The sequence below is a fragment of the Oncorhynchus clarkii genome, chromosome 16, assembly GCF_045791955.1.
Source record: "Oncorhynchus clarkii lewisi isolate Uvic-CL-2024 chromosome 16, UVic_Ocla_1.0, whole genome shotgun sequence".
In the NCBI taxonomy this organism is placed as follows: Eukaryota; Metazoa; Chordata; class Actinopteri; order Salmoniformes; family Salmonidae; genus Oncorhynchus; species Oncorhynchus clarkii.
This window is the reverse complement of record NC_092162.1, coordinates 49639595-49664440: the sequence shown is the minus strand read 5'-3', so window position 1 is coordinate 49664440 and position 24846 is coordinate 49639595. Positions and strand designations below refer to the sequence as shown.

At 43.4% G+C, this 24846-nt stretch overlaps 1 protein-coding gene across 1 annotated transcript in view; it reads right to left on the bottom strand.

The window, feature by feature from the left end:
• The window catches only part of LOC139367676 (nephronophthisis 4), a 190914-nt gene that overhangs the window by 14099 nt on the left and 151969 nt on the right, over positions 1–24846 (bottom strand). The window contains exons 18-25 of the mRNA XM_071105959.1: positions 19057–19194; positions 16840–17063; positions 10779–11005; positions 8775–8964; positions 8316–8399; positions 6784–6940; positions 6351–6427; positions 5842–5927 (exon numbers count right to left, since the gene is read on the bottom strand). Of these exons, the coding sequence (XP_070962060.1) occupies positions 5842–5927; positions 6351–6427; positions 6784–6940; positions 8316–8399; positions 8775–8964; positions 10779–11005; positions 16840–17063; positions 19057–19194 (1183 nt within the window). The remainder of the gene's footprint in view (positions 1–5841; positions 5928–6350; positions 6428–6783; positions 6941–8315; positions 8400–8774; positions 8965–10778; positions 11006–16839; positions 17064–19056; positions 19195–24846) is intronic.

The window sequence follows — 24846 nt, the reverse complement described above, 5'->3', positions numbered from 1 at the left end:
GCGATTGGTCCAACAATGTATAAAACAAATAGTACAAATGTATTATTTGTACAATTTATATGGATCCAATTCTTTTGTGCACAATTTATATGGATTAAAATGCTTAAAATGCTCATAAAAGTGTGGTAAATGTGTGTACATTTTACTCTTTCAAAAATATATTGTTCAAAATAAGCTGTTCACTTCCGGCGCCGACAGAGATGGCCGCCTCGCTTCGCGTTCCTAGGAAACTATGCAGTTTTTTGTTTTTTTACGTGTTATTTCTTACATTAGTACCCCAGGTCATCTTAGGTTTCATTACATACAGTCGAGAAGAACTACTGAATATAAGATCAGCGTCAACTCACCATCAGTACGACCAAGAATATGTTTTTCGCGACGCGGACCCTGTGTTCTGCCTTACAAACAGGACAACGGAGTGGATCCTATGCAGCGACCCAAAAACACGACTCCGAAAGAGAGGGAAACGAGGCGGTCTTCTGGTCAGACTCCGGAGACGGGCACAGCGCGCACCACTCCCTAGCATTCTTCTTGCCAATGTCCAGTCTCTTGACAACAAGGTTGATGAAATCCGAGCAAGGGTAGCATTCCAGAGGGACATCAGAGACTGTAACGTCCTTTGCTTCACTGAAACATGGCTCACTGGAGAGACTCTATCCGAAGCGGTGCAGCCAACGGGTTTCTCCACACATCGCGCTGACAGAAACAAACATCTTTCTGGTAAGAAGAGGGGCGGGGGCGTATGCCTCATGGCCAACGTGACATGGTGTGATGAAAGAAACATACAGGAACTCAAATCCTTCTGTTCACCTGATTTAGAATTCCTCACAATCAAATGTAGACCGCATTATCTACCAAGAGAATTCTCTTCGATTATAATCACAGCCGTATATATCCCCCCCCAAGCAGACACATCGATGGCTCTGAACGAACTTTATTTAACTCTCTGCAAACTGGAAACGATTTATCCGGAGGCTGCATTCATTGTAGCTGGGGATTTTAACAAGGCTAATCTGAAAACAAGACTCCCCAAATTTTATCAGCATATCGATTGCGCAACCAGGGGAGGAAAGACCTTGGATCATTGTTACTCTAACTTCCGCGACGCATATAAGGCCCTGCCCCGCCCCCCTTTCGGAAAAGCTGACCACGACTCCATTTTGTTGATCCCTGCCTACAGACAGAAACTAAAACAAGAGGCTCCCACGCTGAGGTCTGTCCAACGCTGGTCCGACCAAGCTGACTCCACACTCCAAGACTGCTTCCATCACGTGGACTGGGAGATGTTTCGTATTGCGTCAGATAACAACATTGATGAATACGCTGATTCGGTGTGCGAGTTCATTAGAACGTGCGTTGAAGATGTCGTTCCCATAGCAACGATTAAAACATTCCCTAACCAGAAACCTTGGATTGATGGCAGCATTCGTGTGAAACTGAAAGCGCGAACCACTGCTTTTAATCAGGGCAAGGTGTCTGGTAACATGACCGAATACAAACAGTGCAGCTATTCCCTCCGCAAGGCTATCAAACAAGCTAAGCGCCAGTACAGAGACAAAGTAGAATCTCAATTCAACGGCTCAGACACAAGAGGCATGTGGCAGGGTCTACAGTCAATCACGGACTACAGGAAGAAATCCAGCCCAGTCACGGACCAGGATGTCTTGCTCCCAGGCAGACTAAATAACTTTTTTGCCCGCTTTGACGACAATACAGTGCCACTGACACGGCCTGCAACGAAAACATGCGGTCTCTCCTTCACTGCAGCCGAGGTGAGTAAGACATTTAAACGTGTTAACCCTCGCAAGGCTGCAGGCCCAGACGGCATCCCCAGCCGCGCCCTCAGAGCATGCGCAGACCAGCTGGCCGGTGTGTTTACGGACATATTCAATCAATCCCTATACCAGTCTGCTGTTCCCACATGCTTCAAGAGGGCCACCATTGTTCCTGTTCCCAAGAAAGCTAAGGTAACTGAGCTAAACGACTACCGCCCCGTAGCACTCACATCCGTCATCATGAAGTGCTTTGAGAGACTAGTCAAGGACCATATCACCTCCACCCTACCTGACACCCTAGACCCACTCCAATTTGCTTACCGCCCAAATAGGTCCACAGACGATGCAATCTCAACCACACTGCACACTGCCCTAACCCATCTGGACAAGAGGAATACCTATGTGAGAATGCTGTTCATCGACTACAACTCGGCATTCAACACCATAGTACCCTCCAAGCTCGTCATCAAGCTCGAGACCCTGGGTCTCGACCCCGCCCTGTGCAACTGGGTACTGGACTTCCTGACGGGCCGCCCCCAGGTGGTGAGGGTAGGCAACAACATCTCCTCCCCGCTGATCCTCAACACTGGGGCCCCACAAGGGTGCGTTCTGAGCCCTCTCCTGTACTCCCTGTTCACCCACGACTGCGTGGCCACGCACGCCTCCAACTCAATCATCAAGTTTGCGGACGACACAACAGTGGTAGGCTTGATTACCAACAACGACGAGACGGCCTACAGGGAGGAGGTGAGGGCCCTCGGAGTGTGGTGTCAGGAAAATAACCTCACACTCAACGTCAACAAAACTAAGGAGATGATTGTGGACTTCAGGAAACAGCAGAGGGAACACCCCCCTATCCACATCGATGGAACAGTAGTGGAGAGGGTAGCAAGTTTTAAGTTCCTCGGCATACACATCACAGACAAACTGAATTGGTCCACTCACACAGACAGCATCGTGAAGAAGGCGCAGCAGCGCCTCTTCAACCTCAGGAGGCTGAAGAAATTCGGCTTGTCACCAAAAGCACTCACAAACTTCTACAGATGCACAATCGAGAGCATCCTGGCGGGCTGTATCACCGCCTGGTATGGCAACTGCACCGCCCTCAACCGTAAGGCTCTCCAGAGGGTAGTGAGGTCTGCACAACGCATCACCGGGGGCAAACTACCTGCCCTCCAGGACACCTACACCACCCGATGTCACAGGAAGGCCATAAAGATCATCAAGGACATCAACCACCCGAGCCACTGCCTGTTCACCCCGCTATCATCCAGAAGGCGAGGTCAGTACAGGTGCATCAAAGCTGGGACCGAGAGACTGAAAAACAGCTTCTATCTCAAGGCCATCAGACTGTTAAACAGCCACCACTAACACTGAGTGGCTGCTGCCAACACACTGACACTGACTCAACTCCAGCCACTTTAATAATGGGAATTGATGGGAAATGATGTAAATATATCACTAGCCACTTTAAACAATGCTACCTTATATAAATGTTACTTACCCTACATTATTCATCTCATATGCATACGTATATACTGTACTCTATATCATCGACGGTATCCTTATGTAATACATGTATCACTAGCCACTTTATACTATGCCACTTTGTTTACATACTCATCTCATTTGTACATACTGTACTCGATACCATCTACTGTATCTTGCCTATGCTGCTCTGTACCATCACTCATTCATATATCCTTATGTACATATTATTTATCCCCTTACACTGTGTACAAGACAGTAGTTTTGGAATTGTTAGTTAGATTACTTGTTATTACTGCATTGTCGGAACTAGAAGCACAAGCATTTCGCTACACTCGCATTAACATCTGCTAACCATGTGTATGTGACAAATAAAATTTGATTTGATTTGATTTGAGTACTACTCTGCCAGCAGCAGCCTGGTGCCCAGTGCTCGGATTGCATTGCCAGCTTTTACATTGCTTGTTATGTAGCTGGGGGGGGGTGTTTCAAGTCAATGCACAACGTAAACGGACAACAGTCGAAGGATACAGGGATGCACAAGCTAGAACTTTCTCACAGACCTGGTAGGACAAAAAAAGCCCAGCTCTATGGCTGTCAGCAAGCTGTTCATCAGATGCTTACTAGTGGCGACATGTTGTGTGGACTAAAACAAAATAAAACTGGGTGTGTCACAAAGCATGATCAACTTAATTAGCCAGCTACAGTAACTAGCTACCGGCAGTTTGCTATCTCGCATGCCAGTGTAGAAATGTAGAAATCACTCTACCATTTCCTGGTTGAAAAATTCTAAATGGTTTGCCTCATTTCAGTTTATTTGACAAAACAAGGAAGTATAGAGTAAATAATCATTGTACCATCTAAGGAAGTATAGAGTAAAGAATCATTGTACCATCTAAGGAAGTATAGAGTAAAGAATCATTGTACCATCTAAACCGCTGTTAAATATATTTTCCATAACCAAAAATATTTTATTTTCAGCTGTTTGAAGCTGGTGTAAAAAAAAATGAAATTAAGAGACGCAAAAATGAAACTTCATGGGAAGCATAGAAATAGTGCACATAGAACATATATACAGCTCCTTAGACTTGCTTTCAATGAGAATGACAGATACAGTACCAGTCAAAAGTTAGGACATACCTACCCAGTCCAGGGCTTTTCTTTATTTTTACTATTTTCTACATTGAATAATAATAGTGAAGACATCAAAACTATGAAATAACACATGGAATCATGTAGTAACCAAAAAAGTGAGTATTTAAACTGTGCCTTGATGACAGCTTTGCACACTCTTGGCATTCTCTTAACCAGCTCATGAGGTGGAATGCATTTCAGTTAACAGGTGTGCCTTGTTAAAAGTTCATTTGTGTTAATTTGTGGAATTTTTTTCCTTCTTAATGCGTTTGAGCCAATCAGTTGTGTTATGACAAGTTATGGGTGGTATACAGAAGATAACCCTATTTGGTAACAGACCAAGTCCATATTATACAACTCAAATAAGCAAAGAGAAACGACAGTCCATCATTACTTTAAGACATGAAGGTCAGTCAATACGGAACATTTCAAGGACTTTGAAAGTTTCTTCAAGTGCAAACACGATAACCACTAAGTGCTATGATGAAACTGGCTCTCATGAGGATAAGTTCATTAGAGTTAACTGCAACACAGATCGAAGCCCAAATAAATGCTCCACAGAGTTCAAGTAACAGACACATCTCAACATCAACTGTTCAGAGCAGACTGCGTGAATTCATGGTCGAATTAGCTGCAAAGAAACTACTACTAAAGGACAAGTCAGGATAAAAGGAAAGAAATGTTGCCCATCCTACGTCAATGGGCCGTGTGGTGCATTCTGGGCGATTCTGGGACAAAGAACGCTTTCCTTCAAGGAGTGAATGAGAATCTATTGGGCACTAGCTCTGTTATGAGATGTGAGATCTGTTCTGAAATAGACAAATCCACTCATTTGAAGGGGTGTCCACATACTTTTGTATATATAGTGTATGGTGGGGGAGGAATAATGGTCGTGGACTGTTTTTCATGGTTCAGGCTTGGCCCTTTAGTTCCATTGAAGGGCCATCTTCAGCATACAATGACATTCTAGACAATTCTGTGCTTCTACGTTTGTGGAAACAGTTTGGGGAAGGCCCTTTCCTGTTTCAGCATGACAATGCCCCTGTGCACAAAGCGAGGTCCATACAGAAATGGTTTGTTGAGACCGGTGTGGAAGAACTTGACTGACCTGCACAGAGCCCTGAAGTCAACCGCATCGAACACATTGGGATGAATTGGAAGTATAGTACTTCCTGGCCTGCAAGCCAGGCCTAATCGTCCAACATCAGTGCCTGACCTGACTAATGCTCGTGGCTGAATGGAAACAAGTCCCCGCAGCAATGTTCCGACATCTAGTGGAAAGCCTTCCCAGAAGAACGGAGGCTGTTATAGCAGCAAAGGGGGGACCAACTCCATACTAATGCCCATAATTTTTGTAATGAGATGTTCAACGAGCAGGTGTCGACATGTAGTGCATCTATGTGTGCATGTGTCGTGTGTGTGTGTGCTTATGTAGGATACATACGTGAACACTGTGACGAAGAACTTTCGGATTTGCGGGCTCGGACTGCCCGGCACTTTTAAATACACATCTTGAGGCTCCCCTTGTGCCTGTCAAAGAGAAATCACATTGAGGTTTATTGAAGCATTTAGTGGAAATCCACTCTTTCGTGGAATGTTTTCAGTGGCCGATACCCATGTTATGCAATTACAAATGTCTTCGAAACACAGCAGTTAGCCTCTTTTTGAATTCTGAAACCTTGCACATTTTAGTTTTCCTTAGCAAATCAGTTCCATAATTTAGTATCCATTCCTCGGGGAACACCTTTCCGTTTCATCCCAGCACTAACAATTTAGATTAAACTAATCAAGGGCTCGGTGAACAGATGATTAGTGCTGGGATAGATAGAAATGTGAACCCCCTGAGGTTGCCCCCGGGAAATGGAGTGAGAGCTGCCGTCGTAATTAACTCACACACCCCAGTTTCAGTGCTGGCCCGATTATCAGAGCAAATTATTCCATTCATTCTCTTACCAACATCTTTGTTTCACAGATGACGTTGGGGTCACTGCAGCGCACTGAGATCTGAGACCCAGCATCTGTGTCTCCAACTGTTGGCCCCGGCCGGGCCAACACGCCAGACAGAGAGAGAGAGAACATTGTAGAGGGAGAGAGATAGAGGGGGATAAAAGAGAGGGAGAGAGAACAAACTGAGCATTTAGTGGACAACTGGTGACGAGTGTGTGTGTGCGTTTGTGTGTGTTTGTGTGTATGTCTGTGACTGCATCTCTTTCTCTGTGTTTGTGTGTGTGTGTGTATGTACAGCATGTGTGAGTGTCTGCAATTGCATTGTGTGTGTGTTAGCATGTCTGTCTATTTGTGTGTGTGTGTGTGTGTGTGTGTGTGTGTGTGTGTGTGTGTGTGTGTGTGTGTGTGTAGCTAGGCTAATGGGGCTAATAGTGGGCACCTGGCGTTCTCTCCCAGGAGGGAAGGCGCAGGGCCTTCTTCAGAAAGGACAACTCTGGCTGGTAGAAGCGGAATGTCTGGTCAATGACGTGAGGCGTGGGCTCCACGCTCACCTGGCAGATGGCCAGCGGCTTACCATCCTCTGCCCTGAATGTCACCTGCGAGTAGGGTTGGGGAGAGGGAAGGGTGGACGACAAAGGAAAGTGGAGATTTCATATTGAAAAATAATAATGCTTACTGTTGCCTGTAGCGATAGTAAACAACGGATTATCGTGGATGCTGTCACTACTGGCCCACATAGACAACTCAAGGTAACAATTTAAGGTAGAGGAGGATGCTTTATGTATAGCAGTCTTGATACAGTTACAATAAACTTAAAACATATACTATTTGAACCCAAGTCTGGTATTGATACACATTGTTATAGAATGCAAAGACAGGACCTCTCATTTGCGTTATCACACATGCATGCACACACACAGTACTGCTGCTGTGAGAAGGATTTCTGTCTGTCAGAGGTCAGTTTCCATTTAACCCACTGTCCCAGTGAAACTGACACACAACCCCAACAGCTGTCAACAGGCCAACACTAACACAACCCACAGCACTTTCAGACGCATCATCAAAGGGGGACAGAAACTTGGGCCTGTAGGTAATCGGGGGCACACAATGTGTTTAAAGTCATGCTTGACTGTGTTTGAGAGTCTCGCTTTAACAATATACTGAATGTGATGATAGATTGGGTTGGCATATGTTATCATAACGTGTTTAGCAGGTACTATTGGGCATAAGTCCAGCCGATTCCAGAATTGATAGTGTAGGTCAAAAGAGGGTTGTTGGCACAAGTTATAAAGCATTATATACCTGCAGGCTTTAAGTAGTGTTACCTTAGTTCTTATCCAAAAACGTTGAGCATTTGGTTGAGTGTGCATGGAGTGCCCAATGACAGGGTTTGCACTGTTCCATTTATTCCAATGCGTCAGGCAATCAAGTGCAGCTACTTGTCCCACACTGTTATAACAATGCGAGTGTCTATGGAACTACAGTACCATGTAAACACATAGGTATTTGAGACACTTACAGTACTTTAAAGTGAGACCAAATAAACATTTGATGGACACCATGTGGTAAACACTAAACCAGGCTTAACTAAACTTAATTGAGGAAGGCAGGTAAAGTCGGAGATGTATCTCTAAAACAAGTTCAAACTCAAGATTGACAAGGTTTATAAATAATCTAGTTTGTGAGAGGTTTATTTATAATCATGGGAAGCGAACATCTGTGACGCATCACAAATACAAACACTAGCTAGCATATTCCCAGCCTCCAGAGACACAAAATAGGATTCTTCAACTATACAAAAGGAAATAAACAGTGAATATAAATAATTATCATATGGCACTCTAAGGCACACACAATATTCCCTCACACGGCACACTGGAAATCCTTTAAAACAGAGACCGCATTCATCCCAATGCAAAAAAACAACCCCTGGACATGTTTTTATCCAGAGGTTGGGTTGTCCATGTATACCTTGATTGACTTGGCCAGCACAGTATTGGATAGATGTTTCTTGGCCACCTGAGTACTTCTGCCACTGGGTATGAGACTCGGCCCCTGCAAGACATAGATAAACAATCACATAAATAATACATGTATACACCTTTTAAATTGACCAAGACAACTGGGAATGTACAGCAGGTTATAAAACTGTAAAGCACCAGTGTACAATCTGTAGGGACAGAGAAAGACGTAGCAGCCGATAAGATGTGCGGACAAGAGAAACTCTAACTTGGTATTGTTAACCTAAACGCTCAATGACGTTAACCCAATCACATGGCATTAATCCTATAATATTTACCCTATATTTGCATTTTCTCACCCTAGTAATAGAAGTCAGGCTCTGGCTAATATCCCTGGGCGAACTGATGAACTAAAGCCTGTGTTCTAACGTCTGACTGTCAGGGTTGTCATGGCGACACATTAGGTTACCTGGGGAACCACAGAGTTGTCTGAGACGAAGGTCTGGTATTTGAGGGGGACGTGCACACTCTCCTTGGGCCGCAGGTACACCTGGGGGGCAAGCGTGCCCTCTTTGAGGTGGAACATGCCCTCCTCCAGGGGGGTTAAGGTTTTGGTCAGTGTCTTGAAATACCTCCACTCGTCACAGTCCGTTATGACACTGAACAGACAAAGGGGAGTGAGAGAGAACACTGTTAAAAGAGAAAGGGATGGGGGGGTGGGGGAGAAGAATATAGGGAGAGAGAGAGATGGAAAGGTAAGATAAAGGAGAGACAGAGAGATGAGAAGAAGAAAGAAGAGAGCAAGAGGAGCATCCTCGCTGGTCAGCAGTCGGTCACACCTCCAAAGGCCAACCGTTTATCGGTACACTGCTCTTCTTTCAATTACATACGGCCTGATTGGTAAACGGTAGGCAAGTCATTGTAAATCTTCAAACCTCTTCACAAAATGGAATCCCGGGGAGAGATCTTGGGGAACAAAAAAGTAACACAGACTGGGCGGTATAGAGAAGTTATTTTCTTTGAGTACACAAATTTAATGCGCAAATACATAAAGGAAAAGGGGGCTCCTTTTAACTTCAAAGGCTCAACCTCCAGGCATGGAGAAGGGACATTTCTCAATAGACGACGAAAAATTTATGAATTTTCTCCAAAACCCCACCTTCTAAATAAAGGCTGGAGCTAGTCGACCATTTCAATGAGCTCTTACTACTACAATTTCCCATTCTCCAGTCTGGTAGCTAATTAGAGAACAAAACTTCACACGCACACACACCTTTTCGAAAAGTATTTTTTAAAATGTATGTGTATGCGTGTTTCAGTAGGGAATGAAAGGGCATCAGGAGTGGAGAAAGAGAGAACAAGACACACACACACACACAGAGAGAGAAAGAGGAGAGAGAGAGCGAGAGACACACACAGAGAGAGAAAGAGCAAGAGACACACACAGAGAGAGATAGAGAAGAGAGAGGGAGAGAGACACACACAGAGAGAGAAAGAGAAGAGAGAGGGAGAGAGACACACAAAGAGAAAGAGAGAGAAAGAGAAGAGAGAAAGATGACACAGATGGTTAATAATACAGGGCCAACCCTGTGCTGGCTAAGATATATATTTTTCCGTTCCAACTATTGTAGATGTGTAACCAGGCCAACACATCTCAGTTTGGCTCAGTCGTGTGAAAAGGGTAATAGTATAATAGTAAGCATCTATAGAAAAGACCTCAATGTCTCACTGTTTACTCTCTAATGCCTCTTCGAGAGACGGCAGCCGGTTCTGTGTTAAACATGTCGGCAGCGGCAGTGTGTCATATCTGGTGGTTAACGTTGGCACGCAGCCCTTTAAGCGGCCTGGGATAGGAAAGCTTGCAGATCCGTAGCACAGCTCTGGTGTTTCCTGATCCCCAATTAGACCCGGAGAGCCTACTGGCCGGTGCTAATGCTATAATGATTCATTCCCCCATCACACCGCTACTCTCCTCCAGTTCTCCCTCTTCTGTTTATCAACATGAAGAACGCTTATCCAGCCAACACCATGCAGATCTGAGAAGAATCCATAATGGGAGACTATGGTGGGGGAGTGTGCGGTGTGTGTAGTGGGATATGTGTGGGTGGTGGTTAGTGTGTCTGCGTGTGAAATAATGGGTTATGGGGAGGAGGGAGAGAGAGACTGTATTTATCCAGCATTATCTATGTATCTGGTTCAAGGGCAACTGATAGCCAGTGTAAGACTTCACCTGTTCTCTCCTGGTTAAACGTGCTGTGGAATATAAACAAAGTCTGATTCTGAATATAAACTAATATAAAATGAATATAAACGAAGTCTGATGGTATTTTGCAGCCTGCTTAAATACAATTGTTTACAATATTATTTCTCTCTCTCAACCCCCCCAATATAACACCAGGCACACACAAACTCTAACAAACACCACACCCCACACACACACTCCACTCCCCCCAGCATCCCTTCCCCTGCATACCTGAGCTCGGGGTCTTCGCTATAGATGGTGACAGTCTGTGGGGTGTTGAAGGGGTTGCGGAGGACGTACTCCAGGTACTCGGCGGTGCCCAGCGTGGCGTAGAGGGTGTGGTGTATGGTGATGGCCTGGCTCAGGATGTGGGTGATCCCTTCTGCCTTACTGCGTTCCCTGTAGGCATGCATCAGGCGCAGGTCCCGCGCCAACTGGGCACGCTCTGCTCGGCGGCCCTGAAGGTAAAAGAAGTGGAGAGACCATAGAATCAGTGCTTTATTTGAGCTGGATCTGACGTCACCGCCGGCACCTCTCATATTTGACTTTGTTTGTACTGGCACTCATTTGCCCAGATCCGGTACCTCTCGCAGCATGATTCATTTATTGTCTCACTATTTGTACTGTAAACATTATACTACAAGCGATCAGAGTTAAATCAATTGTCTATTCATTATTTCTCTAGCCCCCCCAAGAAAACCTTCACGTAAAAGTGTGATGATACTACTGTGTAATCATCCTATCCTGCCACACTGATTTCAGACATGATCTCTTCTTTGTACATACAGGTTATGGGGTAGGCCGGCCTGGTAAGTAACTGATCTTGAAACAGGTTTAACCTAGCTAGTAGACCCCTCGACAACATTCCGGTGAAAAGGCAGCGCACAAAATTCAAAAATATTTTTTTTAAATATGTAACTTTCACACATTAACAAGTCCAATACAGCAAATTAAAGATAAACATCTTGTTAATCTACCCATCGTCTCCGATTTCAAAAATGCTTTACAGCGAAAGCACAACATATGATTATGTTAGGTCATAGCCAAGTGAAAAAAACACAGCCATTTTTCCAGCCAAAGATAGGAGTCACAAAAAGCAGAAATATAGATAAAATCGATCACTAACCTTTGATGATCTTCATCAGATGACACTCATAGGACATCATGTTACACAATACATGTATGTTTTTTTCGATAATGTGCATATTTATATCCAAAAATCTCAGTTTACATTGGCGCCTTACATGCAGTAATGTTTTTTGGATTCCAAAACATCTGGTGATTTTGCAGAAATACTCATAATAAACATTGATAAAAGATACAAGTGTTATTCACAGAATTAAAGATAGACTTCTCAACCACTGTGTCAGATTAAAAAAAAAAAACTTTACGGAAAAACCATAATCTGAGAACGGTGCTCAGAGCCCAATCCAGCCAAAGAAATATCCGCCATTTTGGAGTCAACAGACACTATAAATATTCACTTTCCTTTGATGATCTTCATCAGAAGGCACTCCCAGGAATCCCAGTTCGACAATAAATGACTGATTTGTTCCATAAAGTTCCATAAAGTCCATCATTTAACCACTTGTTGTTAGCGTGTTCAGCCCAGTAATCCATCTTCATAAGGCGCGAGCACTTCGTCCAGACAAAACTAAAAAAGTTCCGTTACAGGACGTAGAAACAAGCCAAACTATGTATGGAATCAATCTTTAGGATGTTTTTAACATAAATCATCAATAAGGTTCCAACCTGAGAATTTAATTGTCTGAGGAAAAGCACTGGAACGAGAGCAAACTCTGTCGGGAGCGCGCGTCACAAGCCCTGCCAGACCACTGACTCCTTTATACTAGAATCCTCAAACCAGTTTCTAAAGACGGTTGACATCTAGTGGAAGCCCTAGGAAGTGCAACTGCATCCATATCTCACTGTGAATTCAATAGGGACTGGGTTGAAAATCGACCAACCTCACTTCCTGTTTGGACTTCTTCTCAGGTTTTTGCCTGCCATATGAGTTCTGTTATTCTCACAGACATAATTCAAACAGTTTTAGAAACTTCGGAGTGTTTTCTATCCAATACTATTAATATGCATATATTAGCATCTGGGACAGAGTAGGAGGCAGTTCATTCTGGCACGCTATTCATCCAAAAGTGAAATGCTGCCCCCTATCCCAAAAAGGTTAAGTGGTGGTCAGCTAGTGAAGAGGCCCCTACGTAGTCACATCGCATAGCCTAGGCTAGCTAGCTGTCTCCCTTGTCTACTGATAATTCTGAATTTGAAACGTGGGATAGTCACCTTGGTAAGAATAAAAAAGGATAAGAAAAGGCCATCTAGGTTGATGACATTTGTCAAGTCCAAAAATCCAGAGAAAGATGGTGAAGCATCTAACCTGAAACGAGCCAGAGAACTGCCAGAGAGGAGTGAGGAAGCTGTTCCTGATGGCGCCATTCTTTAGATAGCTAACATCGCTGCTAATTCTGCATCACCACTGGCACCTCCACTAGCTAGTAGACCTACTAGCGAGACAGATTTGGCGCGAGAGGGGGAGGGGAGGACAGTGCATCCACCAACGAAGTGCCCGGAGCAGGTTCAATTTGGAGGCTCAGTTCAAGCACAAGCAAACCAAGCAAGCAACTTGACTTGTCATGTAAAATACGAGGCTGGGCTGTGCAACATGCAATAAAGTAGGGAGCTTGGGTCTGGAAAAGACTGGAGGGATGAAACTTGCAAAAGACCAGATGGAGTGTACAGTAGCCACCTCTGCCTCAGACATGACAAATAAACTAAGAGTCCTCAGAATCTCTCTGCCAGCGGTTTGGCATTGACAGTCCATGCACGGTCATACAGGCATACAGACAGTACAGGGACACCAATGGTAAAGGAGATATTCCAGGTGGACTGAAATACCTGTTGGTGGCGGCCAGCAGTGCAGAATGCGAGTGGGGATTTGAAAAAAACAACCTGATTTGTACCTCAACCCGTGCCTCCCTGTACACCTCCACCATATCAGGACTACTTATTGCCCCCCCTGACTAAATTCAACCCAGTCCCCTAAGTGAGGTCATGGATTGCTAAAGGACACAGATGTGGCACAGACACCAAGAGCAAAATACGAATGGGGGAGAAGACGCATGAGGGAATGGGAGGTTGTGGGAGGTTTTGGAAAACTAAGGTAGGCAAATATTTTCTATTAACTGGTTCTGTGAAGTTAATTTGAATATGCTCTTGATATTATCACAAAGGCAGGAAACCTATACATTCTGATGTGTGTTTTGATGTATTTTATTTGAAGATATACGAAGTTTGGGTAAGCCTCAAAGCTGAGTAGGGTTGCAAAGGGTCCGAAAGTTTCCGGTAAATTTCCAGTAAATTTTCCACGGGAAGTTAAGCCTGGGAATTTTGCAGAATTGAATCAATAAAGTTAGCTTATAACAGTGAACCTTTTTTGTGGGATACACATATGGCAATTCTAGGTCTTGTGGCATATTTTGGTTAAACTATCCCAAATTCAATGGAATTGCAACCCTCTGCATGCTCAGTGCATTCTTCCATCACATGCACAGTGCATTTCCTCCATCACATTTACAGCTGATTCTCAAGATCTTGCAAACTAATGAGATGCTATTGAGCCCACATTAATACACTGTCTGAGCCAAGGAGTACATGCTTTCTGGCAAGTTTTGATTACAATACTGGGTGGGGTGAAACTTTTTTTATACGACATACATGATTTTTTTGTTAGTAGTAAATAGTAGCCTACAGCAAAGTGTGTTTAAATCAATTCTAACTTGTTAACAATTGCTGCAAGTTAGTTTTTGCTACCATGTGGGTTTTAGCTTGCTTGAGCCTTCTAACTGAGGAGTGTTAATACACTTGTTTCCATACATGTTTCATTGTAAAACATTTGTCTTACAAAGGAGTTGTTTAACTGCTTAACCTCTCTGCGCTTATATCTGTTTATTATACCTGTTGATACAGGGCTCATATGTGAAACTATTCTAACTGAACATTTTCTTTCACAGTGACACTGACTCCAAATGGGAGCCCCCAGTGCCAAGGTGTCCATCCCCCACTGAAGCTGGTCCATCCAGCTCCTGCCACGAGTGGTGTTCATCTGCCCAAATGTATTTCTGCAGGCATGGATGTGCTATGGCACCTGGCATCAGCAGCATAATATTGTGTAGAGGACTGAGGGTCTTCCAAATATTGAAAGTGTTATTTTGTAAATGTATATATATATTTTTTCATGTTTTTTTCTCCATTTTTTGGGGGGGGGGGGGGGGGGGGGTGTTAGAATACCATTTTGTATATAGTTATTCCATTCAAAATGTATAACTTCACCAATTTGGCCACTTGGGTACATTTGGGCTACTTGTGTGGGACACCTGGGTGACTTCATGATAAGTGTCATGTAGCACACACATTTTGGAAGTTATCATTCTGAAACTTTGCATAAGTACTGTTGCCCTCATGTTTTTCACTGAAATTGTCCACACCATCCTATCTGAATGTATGTTTTATCTTGTTCATTTTAAAGATGATACAACCATAAAAAGAAAAAAAACATATGTTTTTTTTCATTGTATTATCTAAACCAGATCTATTGTGTTATATTCTCCTACATTCAATTCACATTTACACAAACGCTTCCTTTATTGGGGGTGTATTGCTAAATGTCTATAATTTCCACCTGTAGTCTTTTCCATTTGCACAACAGCATGTGAAATTTATTGTCAATCAGTGTTGCTTCCTAAGCAGACAGTTTGATTTCACAGAAGTGTGATTGACTTGGAGTTACATTGTGTTGTTTAAGTGTTCCCTTTATTTTTTTGAGCAGTGTATATACTGTACTCTATACCATCTACTGCATCTTGCCTATGCCGTTTAGCCATCGCTCATCCATATATTTTTATGTACATATTCTTATTCGTTCATTTACAACTTGTAAGGTAAGGTAGTTGTTGTGAAATTGTTAGATTACTTGTTAGATATAACTGCATGGTCGGAACTGGAAGCACAAGCATTTCACTACACTCGCATTAACATCTGCTAACCATGTGTATGTGACAAATACATTTTGATTTGATCTGGTGGAAGGGACTGTGGATCTGAGGCTCTTTTCCCCTGTTTCCTCCATCATCCTCCAAATCCCACCAACATCAGTCGCCTCGGAGCGCAACGGGTCCTTATTTGAGAACATACACACCAAAGCACGCAACAGGCTGACCAATACAAGGGTTGAAAAATTGGTGGCCATCCGGGCAAATTTGAGGATTTTTGACCCTGACAACGAGCCATCCTCAACAAGGTTGGAAAGTGACAGTGAAGATGTGCCCTCAGAGTCTGATGTTCAAGAGGTGGACATTGAGAAGGTCCAGGAAGAAGACATGGAAGCCTGAGAGGAAGACAACCAAATCTTTAGTTTCTAGACTATCATTTTAGAGATGTATGTTGAAAATGTTTTTTGGGAGATGCGATGGATCATTGGGGATCATTCAATATTCCCTTTCTTTTGTTGTTCAGTGAAATCATCCCATGTGAAGAGTCAACTCATTTAATTAAAGTTCAATTTGTAACTAAATAGTTATTTTTATTTCCATTGGAATGATTTAATCATTTGCAATGATGTCTACTTATGATAAAGTAAAAGGTTTATGGTTCTGTCTCCACATGATATGGTAAATATATCCAATGCAAAAAACATCTACATTTAAATGGTATTAATATTAATTTGCATATATTTCCATTAATTCCCACAGAACGTTTCCACCTCTGAATATTCCCCAAAAAGTGCAACCCAAATCAAATCAAATCAAATTTTATTTGTCACATACACATGGTTAGCAGATGTTAATGCGAGTGTAGCGAAATGCTACAGCTGAGTATGGGCATATGCGTATGGCGAGTGTTAAACAGTGACGTATAAAATGCTTTGAGTTAACCATCCCCTTGGAGAGTGCTGTCCATTTCAGCACCATATATAGTAGGCTATAGGCTACCTGGCTGTTTGATCTGTCTGTTGCATTGCTACGTTGTTTGCCAATTTTTGTTCTTATATGTTCGGGTATTGTGATATGAGTGTTCTGCTGCTACATTGATGTGAATATTAGAAGAATTTTGGCCCTGTAAGTCCCCACAGCTGCATGTGGCCATATTTGTATGGCGTGTGTTCTGCAGTGACGTCTAAAGTTTTGCTGTACATTGATGTCTTTAAATGACTTTGGGGGAAGGGGAGAAGGCCAAGTGGGCTTCTTAGTAGAGAGCCAGGTGGCCATGTTGTTGACTTTACCGTGACCTTCGTCTTGACCTCGCTGCCGGTGCCATCTTGTCCCCCCTCGTGCTGCCGCACGGCCACCATGCGATTGAGTTTGCGCTGGCGTACGTCGTCGGTCTCGCCCCACCAGGGGGTGTTAGTGCAGGGCGTCCCACCGCCCTCCTTCATATGGCTCTGGAGCAACGGCACCAGGTCCCCGTCCAGCTCCACCAGCCTCTGGGCCCGTGCTGCGTTACGCACTGCAACACATTCACAAAAGGCAATCTTACAGCAACGCATTAACAGCCTTACTGCAACGCACTCACAATATTAACAACCTTACCGCAATGCAATCACAACCTTACTGGAACACATCAACAAACAATTGTTTTGATCTGCATTGACCCATTAACTTGTTGGGAGCATTCTTTAGTTTACTACTCCGTTAGTCAGCACCTCTACCAACATTTTTTGGTGTCCGTCAGCTTTTTAGTGCTAGGCTGAAACATCAGTGTACACACCCTGTGGCTCTCCAGAGTTATAGTGACCACTGTTGTAATGAAAAGTATCTTTGTAGCTATCAGCCGTAGACAGAGAAGAGACCTAGTAACGACCATGAGAACCACGAGCCATACATACCGTATTTATTTGTTTTGTCAGATGTTGCCAACACAGCACTTACTGTAATGATGCTGATGGGATTGAGTATGCATTAAGACAGCACCCTGAACCAATTGGAAGATAAACATCTGACTGATATCAGCCCACAAATAATCTGGGAACCAAGGAAGGGGAGGAGGGGAGCAGCCCAATAATATAAAAGAGAGAGATAAAGTAAGTGGAGGATCAAAGGAAGGGGGCCTCAAGTACTGTTTCTCATCTAAAGCCCTTCTAGAATAGTGGAGGCTCTGCTCTCACTCACTGATAACTCACCAGGGGGATATCTCCCCCTCTATCTCTCTCTTGGCCTCTCCCTCTCTTATCCATCTCTCCCTCTCGGTCTCTCTTACCCTCTCTCTTTCCCTCTCCCCTTCTCTCTCTACACGCCTCTCCATTGTTATCGTTACCTCTCCATCCCTCTCCCCCTTCTGTCTCTCTCCCAGTCTCTCTACCACTTCCCACACAATCTCCATCTCTCCCGGCACTTCTTCGCATTCTTCCTTATCAGAATGGCGTCAGCGATCTGCCAATCACTTTGCTGGATAGTCCCCGGGTAGTAGGTATTCACTACAGGCTTGGAGAGAATGGTACAGTAATGGAACTGTAGTACTTCAGCGACTAACTGAACAGAACTACAGTCATTCTGTTGGGAAGTCATTTGCAATAACGTTAATCTATAAAATAAAGTGCATTTCTTATCGTAAGCACACACCATGGCCTGATTCACACTATAGGGCAAACCGAGCCAAGCCAAGCTGTACTATACTGGCCTGGTTACACATCCACCATAGAACAATGTGAAAAGAAAAGCCGGGACAGTACGAGTCAGGTCAATCCTTTAGTGTGAATCAGGTATGTCTAGTTGTTTTCATACAGTGTTTGTAGACTGGATTTCTTCGGTTTGTTGGACATTCATTTAATGGATTGAGTCCCGCCTACCTAATTTCTATGAGCCACCTCACGAGCTCTGCTTCAGCAACTCACCACGGCTTCAAGTCCTTAGACACGTCGCTGCACTATGGGGGTCCGAGCTTTCTGCTCCCTTGCCCCTCGCCTACGGAATGCTCTCCCTGATCATCTGAGAGCCACTCCATCAATCGGAACTTTTAAAACAGGTCTTAAAACACAGCCTGTATTTCTTACAGTCCTAATCTGCAAAGGTACTTTAGTTCCTAGCTTACTACTGCTATTTCCTGCCTTGATTCTAAATGTTTGATGTTTATTGTTTTTTTGTGTTTTTTCTTATCATTGTTTGAAATTTTGTAGAGCTTTGGAATAACACTGTAATGAAAAGTGTTATAAAAATGAAATGTATTATTGTTTTCAACTGTTATTATTATTATTCTTCACACCTCTGTTGTGGTGTGTGTGAGGCGCTGAACACTGTGTGACCAGCCACCAGATATGCTTGGGCAGGCTCAATTAGGCTGCAAATTGAGTGTCTCAGAGCTGAAGAGAAAGGGCAGAATGTATAATGGATCTGGATGAGACAGTCATGAATAACACCGCCACCGCCGCCCTGTAAATCAACCAACAGCACACACAGATAAAAACACAAGTTCACATACACAAACAAAGGTGTGGGGGTCCTACCGCTGAGTCGTTGGATGCTCTTGGAGGACAAGCTGCCCCCGGTGAAGCCACTTGTGGCATCCGGCGGTGAGATGATGTGGGAGCGTGACGGAGGAAGACACTGGGGCTTGTTGGGTTTGTTCTGGTCTACAGGACATCCTAGAGAAAACCAAAGGACGCCATTTTGAAAGAGTAGACACAGTTCACTTTATTTGAACAATTTCTCAAAAGGGCCATATTTTGGGATACGGGACCTGGACTTTGATAAAACATGTGTTACTTCACTTATTTATTTACCTCGTGTTTTTGATGTCCGTGCTGTCGGACTGTGTTATTGGCTGTTTCTGTGTTATTAGCTAACATTAATTTAGCTAACATTAATTTCATTTAGAAAAATATATTCACTAAATACAATAGCTTTATGTTGTGTTGATCCAATCTGTCAACACAAGCTTCCAGGTTACCTCCAGGTAACATTCAGTACACTTTGCCTCCTCGGACACCAATTTGAGAGCTTAACTAGTGGAATCCATGTTCGCTTCCCACTCATGGCGGATAAAGGGTGAGTGAGTTGTGCTCAACGGTGAACGTTGATTGATTCCAGGGTCTCCTCTGGTGGAGAGCAGACATTAATTAATTTAGTGCCGAGCTACAGCAGTTGTGTGTGGCAGTCGAGTCGCCCGGGCTGTCGAGCAAAGCTTCACACCTGGTAATGGGAGAGTGGGAGAAGCAATTGCTCACTGTGAGGAGTAGTGCGAGTGCCAATGCCAAGCAGGGTTCGCCGGACCTTCTATTCGCTGCCAATAGCAGAGAGCGCATATCCCCCCCAAAAATGGCCTCAAAGAGAGATTGTTTTGTAATTGGTGGTTATGCTGTCTGGCAGATTCCAGGTAGAATTACAGGAAGATGACTGAGGCTCTAATTAAAACTAAAGGTTAGAATTAATGAAATTGTTGCATGCAGTCTTTCTCTGCTACAATTCGAGCATTTCACTCGAGTTTGGCAACATCCACTTTGGGGAAAGTGACTTTTCTAATGTCTAAATTTTACAGACACTTTTTTACTGTGGAGCTCGGAAATGATGCGTACTTTATAAAGTGTGAGCATTGCAATTAAGCGGCTTTATCACAGTACGACACATCTCCGTGGGCTTGTGGAGTTTTTAGTGGGAATTAAAACCACTCTCCGCGGCTCGGCATCCTTCAGAGCTCCAACTCTTTCATCAACAGCTGATAATAGGGAGGCCCAGTGAGTAACGAAGAGATAGGGTTGCCATGCAAACAGACACCGACAGACACAATTGCGCAGATTAATGGCCGAGGTGTCTCTGCCTTCTCCTCCGTGATTCCTCCGAAATCCATCTTGTTATGTCGCCACTGCCACAATGGAATCCGACCGAATTATAAATATAAACGTCACATTTTGTATAAGTTATAATTCCACAGATATTATATAGTAAAGACATAATGGGTAAATGTCTTGGATTGGTAATAAATGCTATCCGGATGGCCATTCCACGAAACATTCGTTACATTCTTTCAGTGCATTCCCGCTAGCCAATTCTCCTTTTATTGATAATAGTCCTCACTAGGGCCTGAGACGTAGGCTAGCCTACATGTACAAATGAGTAATCACTGTCACAACAAACGACTGGGTGGTGAACTAATGGCAAACAGTTTAATCATGCTTATTCATGAACTATAACCATGATTATCATCAAATTATGACCAATGAAATAATTTCGGGTGACATCGACAACAGTACTTTTCACCCTCCTGAGTCATTTTTCATTCCACACAATTTAAAATCATCCTCGCAGTGCAAACAGTGTTGGGTCGTCCCTGTGAAATGGAATGCAGGGATGTATTTAGTGATGTGAAAACTACACGTTACAGATAGAAATAGAATGAATAGCGTGAACATGATTCCCTATTCTACATGACAGACAATAATATCTGTTCTACACAAATACATTTCTTTCTGAACGTTCTGTTCTGGAGGAGGCTCAGGCATGTCTTGTGTTGGGCAACTGCTATAAGCTGTCTGTTGAGATGAGACTAATTGTAAAGAGAGTGCCAGAGGGCTCAATTCTATTAAAATCAAATCAAATGTTATTGGTCGCGTACACACATTTTGCAGATGTTATCGCAGGTGCAGCAAAATGCTTGTTTCAAGATCCAACAGAGCAAATATATATGTGTTATTTCATAGTTTTGATGTCTTCACTACTATTCTACAATTTAGAAAATAGTAAAAAATAAAGAAAAACCCTTGAATGAGTAGGTGTCCAAACGTTTGACTAGTACTGTATGTATATAATATATACATATATATAGTGCGTTCAGAAAGTATTCATTCCCCTGTCACTTTAATAATGTTTACATATTGTTTTAGCCACTTCATATGAACACAGAGTATGCAACACATTAAGAACACTCTGTTCTTTCAATGACAGACTGACCAGGTGAATCCAGGTAAAAGCTATGATCCCATACTGATGTCACTTGTTAAATCCACTTCAGATTGGTGTAGATTAAGGGGAGGAGATGGGTTAAAGAAGGATTTTTAAGCCTTGAGACAATTGAGACATGGATTCTGTATGTAAACCATTCAGAGGTTGAATGGGCAAGACAAAAGATTTAAGTGCCTTTGAAAGGGGGATGGTAGTAGGGGCCAGGCGCACTGGTTTGTGTCAAAAACTGTAACACTGCTGGGTTTTTCATGCTCAACAGTTTCCCGTGTGTATTAAGAATGGTCCACCACACGCCAACTTGACACAACTGTGGGAAGCATTGGAGTCAACGTGGGCCAGCAACCCTGTGGCACGCTTTCGACACCTTGTAGAGCCCATGCCCCGACCAATTTAGGCTGTTCTGAGGGCAAAAGGGGGCACAGGGGTGTGCGACTCAATATTAGGAAGATGTTCCTAATGTTTGGTATAGTACATATCAAATGGGAAAAACAGTATGTAAACATTAGTCATTGAACACTTCATGACAAGATGGCGCCGGAGAACAAGGCTGATGTTTTACATATTCCTAACCAATTGTAATTTTTTGTTTGTTTCTTTGTGTTTTTTGTAACTTATTTTGTAAATAATGTTCCTGTTACCGTCTCTTATGACCGAAAATAACTTCTGGGCATCAGAACTGTGATTACTCACCACGGACTGGCAGAATCCTTTTTTTCTTTTAACGAGTCCGATGAGCCTGACGTGATATACTGCTTCCCCAGGAACAGGCCCAGATCCCCATCATTTGAGTGAAGAGAAGGCGGAGAAAAAGGGGCCAGAGGGCGGGCTGCCTTCTGAGAATTCGTAGGCGATAAAATAAACCCGCACTTCCTTCCATTTTGCTAACAAACGTGCAATCTTTGGAAAATAAAATTGATGACCAACGCAGAAGATTAGAGTAAACTGCAATATCTTCGACTCCGACAACATTGTCAAAATACAGTGGCTTGCGAAAGTGTTAACCCCCGTGGCATTTTTCCTATTTTGTTGCCTTACAACCTGGAATTAAAATATATTTGGGGAGGGTTTATATAATTTGATTTACACAACATGCCTACCACTTTGAAGACGCATTATATTTTTTTTATTGTGAAACAATAAGGAAATAAGACAAAAAAACAGAGCTTGTGCGTGCATAACTATTCACGCCCCCAAAGTCACACTTTGTAGAGCCACCTTTAGCATCAATTACAGCTGCAAGTCTCTTGCGGTATGTCGCTATAAGCTTGGCACATCTAGCCACTGGGATTTTTGCCCATTCTTCAAGGCAAAACTGCTCCAGCTCCTTCAAGTTGGATGGGTTCTGCTGGTGTACAGAAATCTTTAAGTCGCACTACAAATTTTAAATTGGATTGAGGTCTGGGATTTGACTAGGCCATTCCAAGACATTTAAATGTTTCCCCTTAAACCACTCAAGTGTTACTTTAGCACTATGCTTAGGGTCATTGTCCTGCTGGAAGATGAACCGCCAGTCCCTTTTAATATCCGGGCAATGGCACACATTTCAGAAAATAAACACCTGCTTCAAATAAACGCCACGCTCTGAATGAATTGTTTACAAGTTTATATAAACGCCCGCTCTAAATGAATTGTTTACAAGTTTATATAAACGCCCGCTCTAAATGAATTGTTTACAAGTTTATATAAACGCCCGCTCTAAATGAATTGTTTACAAGTTTATATAAACGCCCGCTCTAAATGAATTGTTTACAAGTTTATATAAACGCCCGCTCTAAATGAATTGTTTACAAGTTTATATAAACGCCCGCTCTAAATGAATTGTTTACAAGTTTATATAAACGCCCGCTCTAAATGAATTGTTTACAAGTTTACCTTGAATTGTTTACAAGGTTTAATGTTTGATGTCACATAAAATAATTCAGACTCCAAAAAATAAAATAGAGGTATATTAAGACTAAATAAACGTGACCCTGTGAGTAAATTATAACACAGTGCAGGAAAATAAGAAATTGCTTAAAATGCTGGAAGTGAATGCTGGAATTAAGCAATTAAGTATGCAAATGAGCAAAATGTGTGTATTAATAGACGCCTGGCTCAAATCAAAGCCTGTCTCTAATAAATGTCTGTTGTGTCCAGTGATTTAAGCAAATGAACGCTCAGGCTATTAATTTAAGTTTTACGGTATTTAACAGTCTGCTGGTCCCAGCAGCTTTGATGCACCTTTACTGTCTCTGCCTTCTAGATGGATGGTCCTTGATGATCTTCTTGTCCTTCTTGTGACACCAGGTGCTGTAGATATCCTGGAGGGCAGGCAGCATGCCCCCGGTGATGCGTTAGGCTGACCGCACCACCCTCTGGAGAGCCCTGCGGTTGTGGACGGTGTAATCTCTGTTACGCAGAAATAATATTCTCACAAAGTTTACAAGTGAGATTACGGACAGTGCAATTAACGTAGCAGGCGGTGGTGATACAGCCCGACAAGATGCTCAATGGTGCATCTGTAGAAGTTTGTGAGGGTCTTAGGGGCCAAGCCGAATTTCGTCAGCCTCCTAAGGTTGAAGAGGCGCTGTTGCGCCTTCACAACACTTTGTGGATGGATCATTTCAGTTTATCAGTGATGTGCACGTCGAGGAACTTGTAGCTTTTCACCCTCTCCACTGTAGTCCTGACTATGTGGATAGGGGCATGCGCTCTCTGCTGTCTCCTGAAGGCCACAATCAACTCCTTTGTTTTGTTGACGTTATTTCCCTGGCACCACTCCACCAGGGCACTCATTTCCTCCCTGTAGGCGGTCTCGTCATTGTTGGTAATCAGTGTTGTGTAGGTCACCAAACTTGATGATTGAGTTGGAGATGTGCATGGCCATGCAGTCAAGGGTTAACATGGCGTACAGGAGGGGGCTGAGCATGCACCATTGTGGGGCCCAGCATGGCGGAGATGTTGTTGCCTACCTTCATCACTTGGGGTTGGCCTGTCAGGAAGTCTAGGACCCAGTTGCACAGAGCGGGGTTCAGTTCAGACCAAGGGCCTTGAGATTAGTGATGAGCTTGGAGGGCACTATGGTGTTGAAGGCTGGGCTGTAGTCGATTAACAGCATTCTTACATAGGTATTCCTCTTTTCCAAATGGGATAGGGCAATGTGCAATGCAGTGTGCAGTGGATCTGTGGGTCTGTTGGGGCGGTATGTATGTAAGTTGTAGTGGATCTAAGGCACGTGTCAAACTCATTCCACGGCGGGCCGAGTGTCTGCGGGTTTTCGCTCCACCCTTGTACTTGATTGATGAATGAAGGTCACTAATTATTAAGGAACTATCCTTATCTGGTTGTCTAGGTCTTAA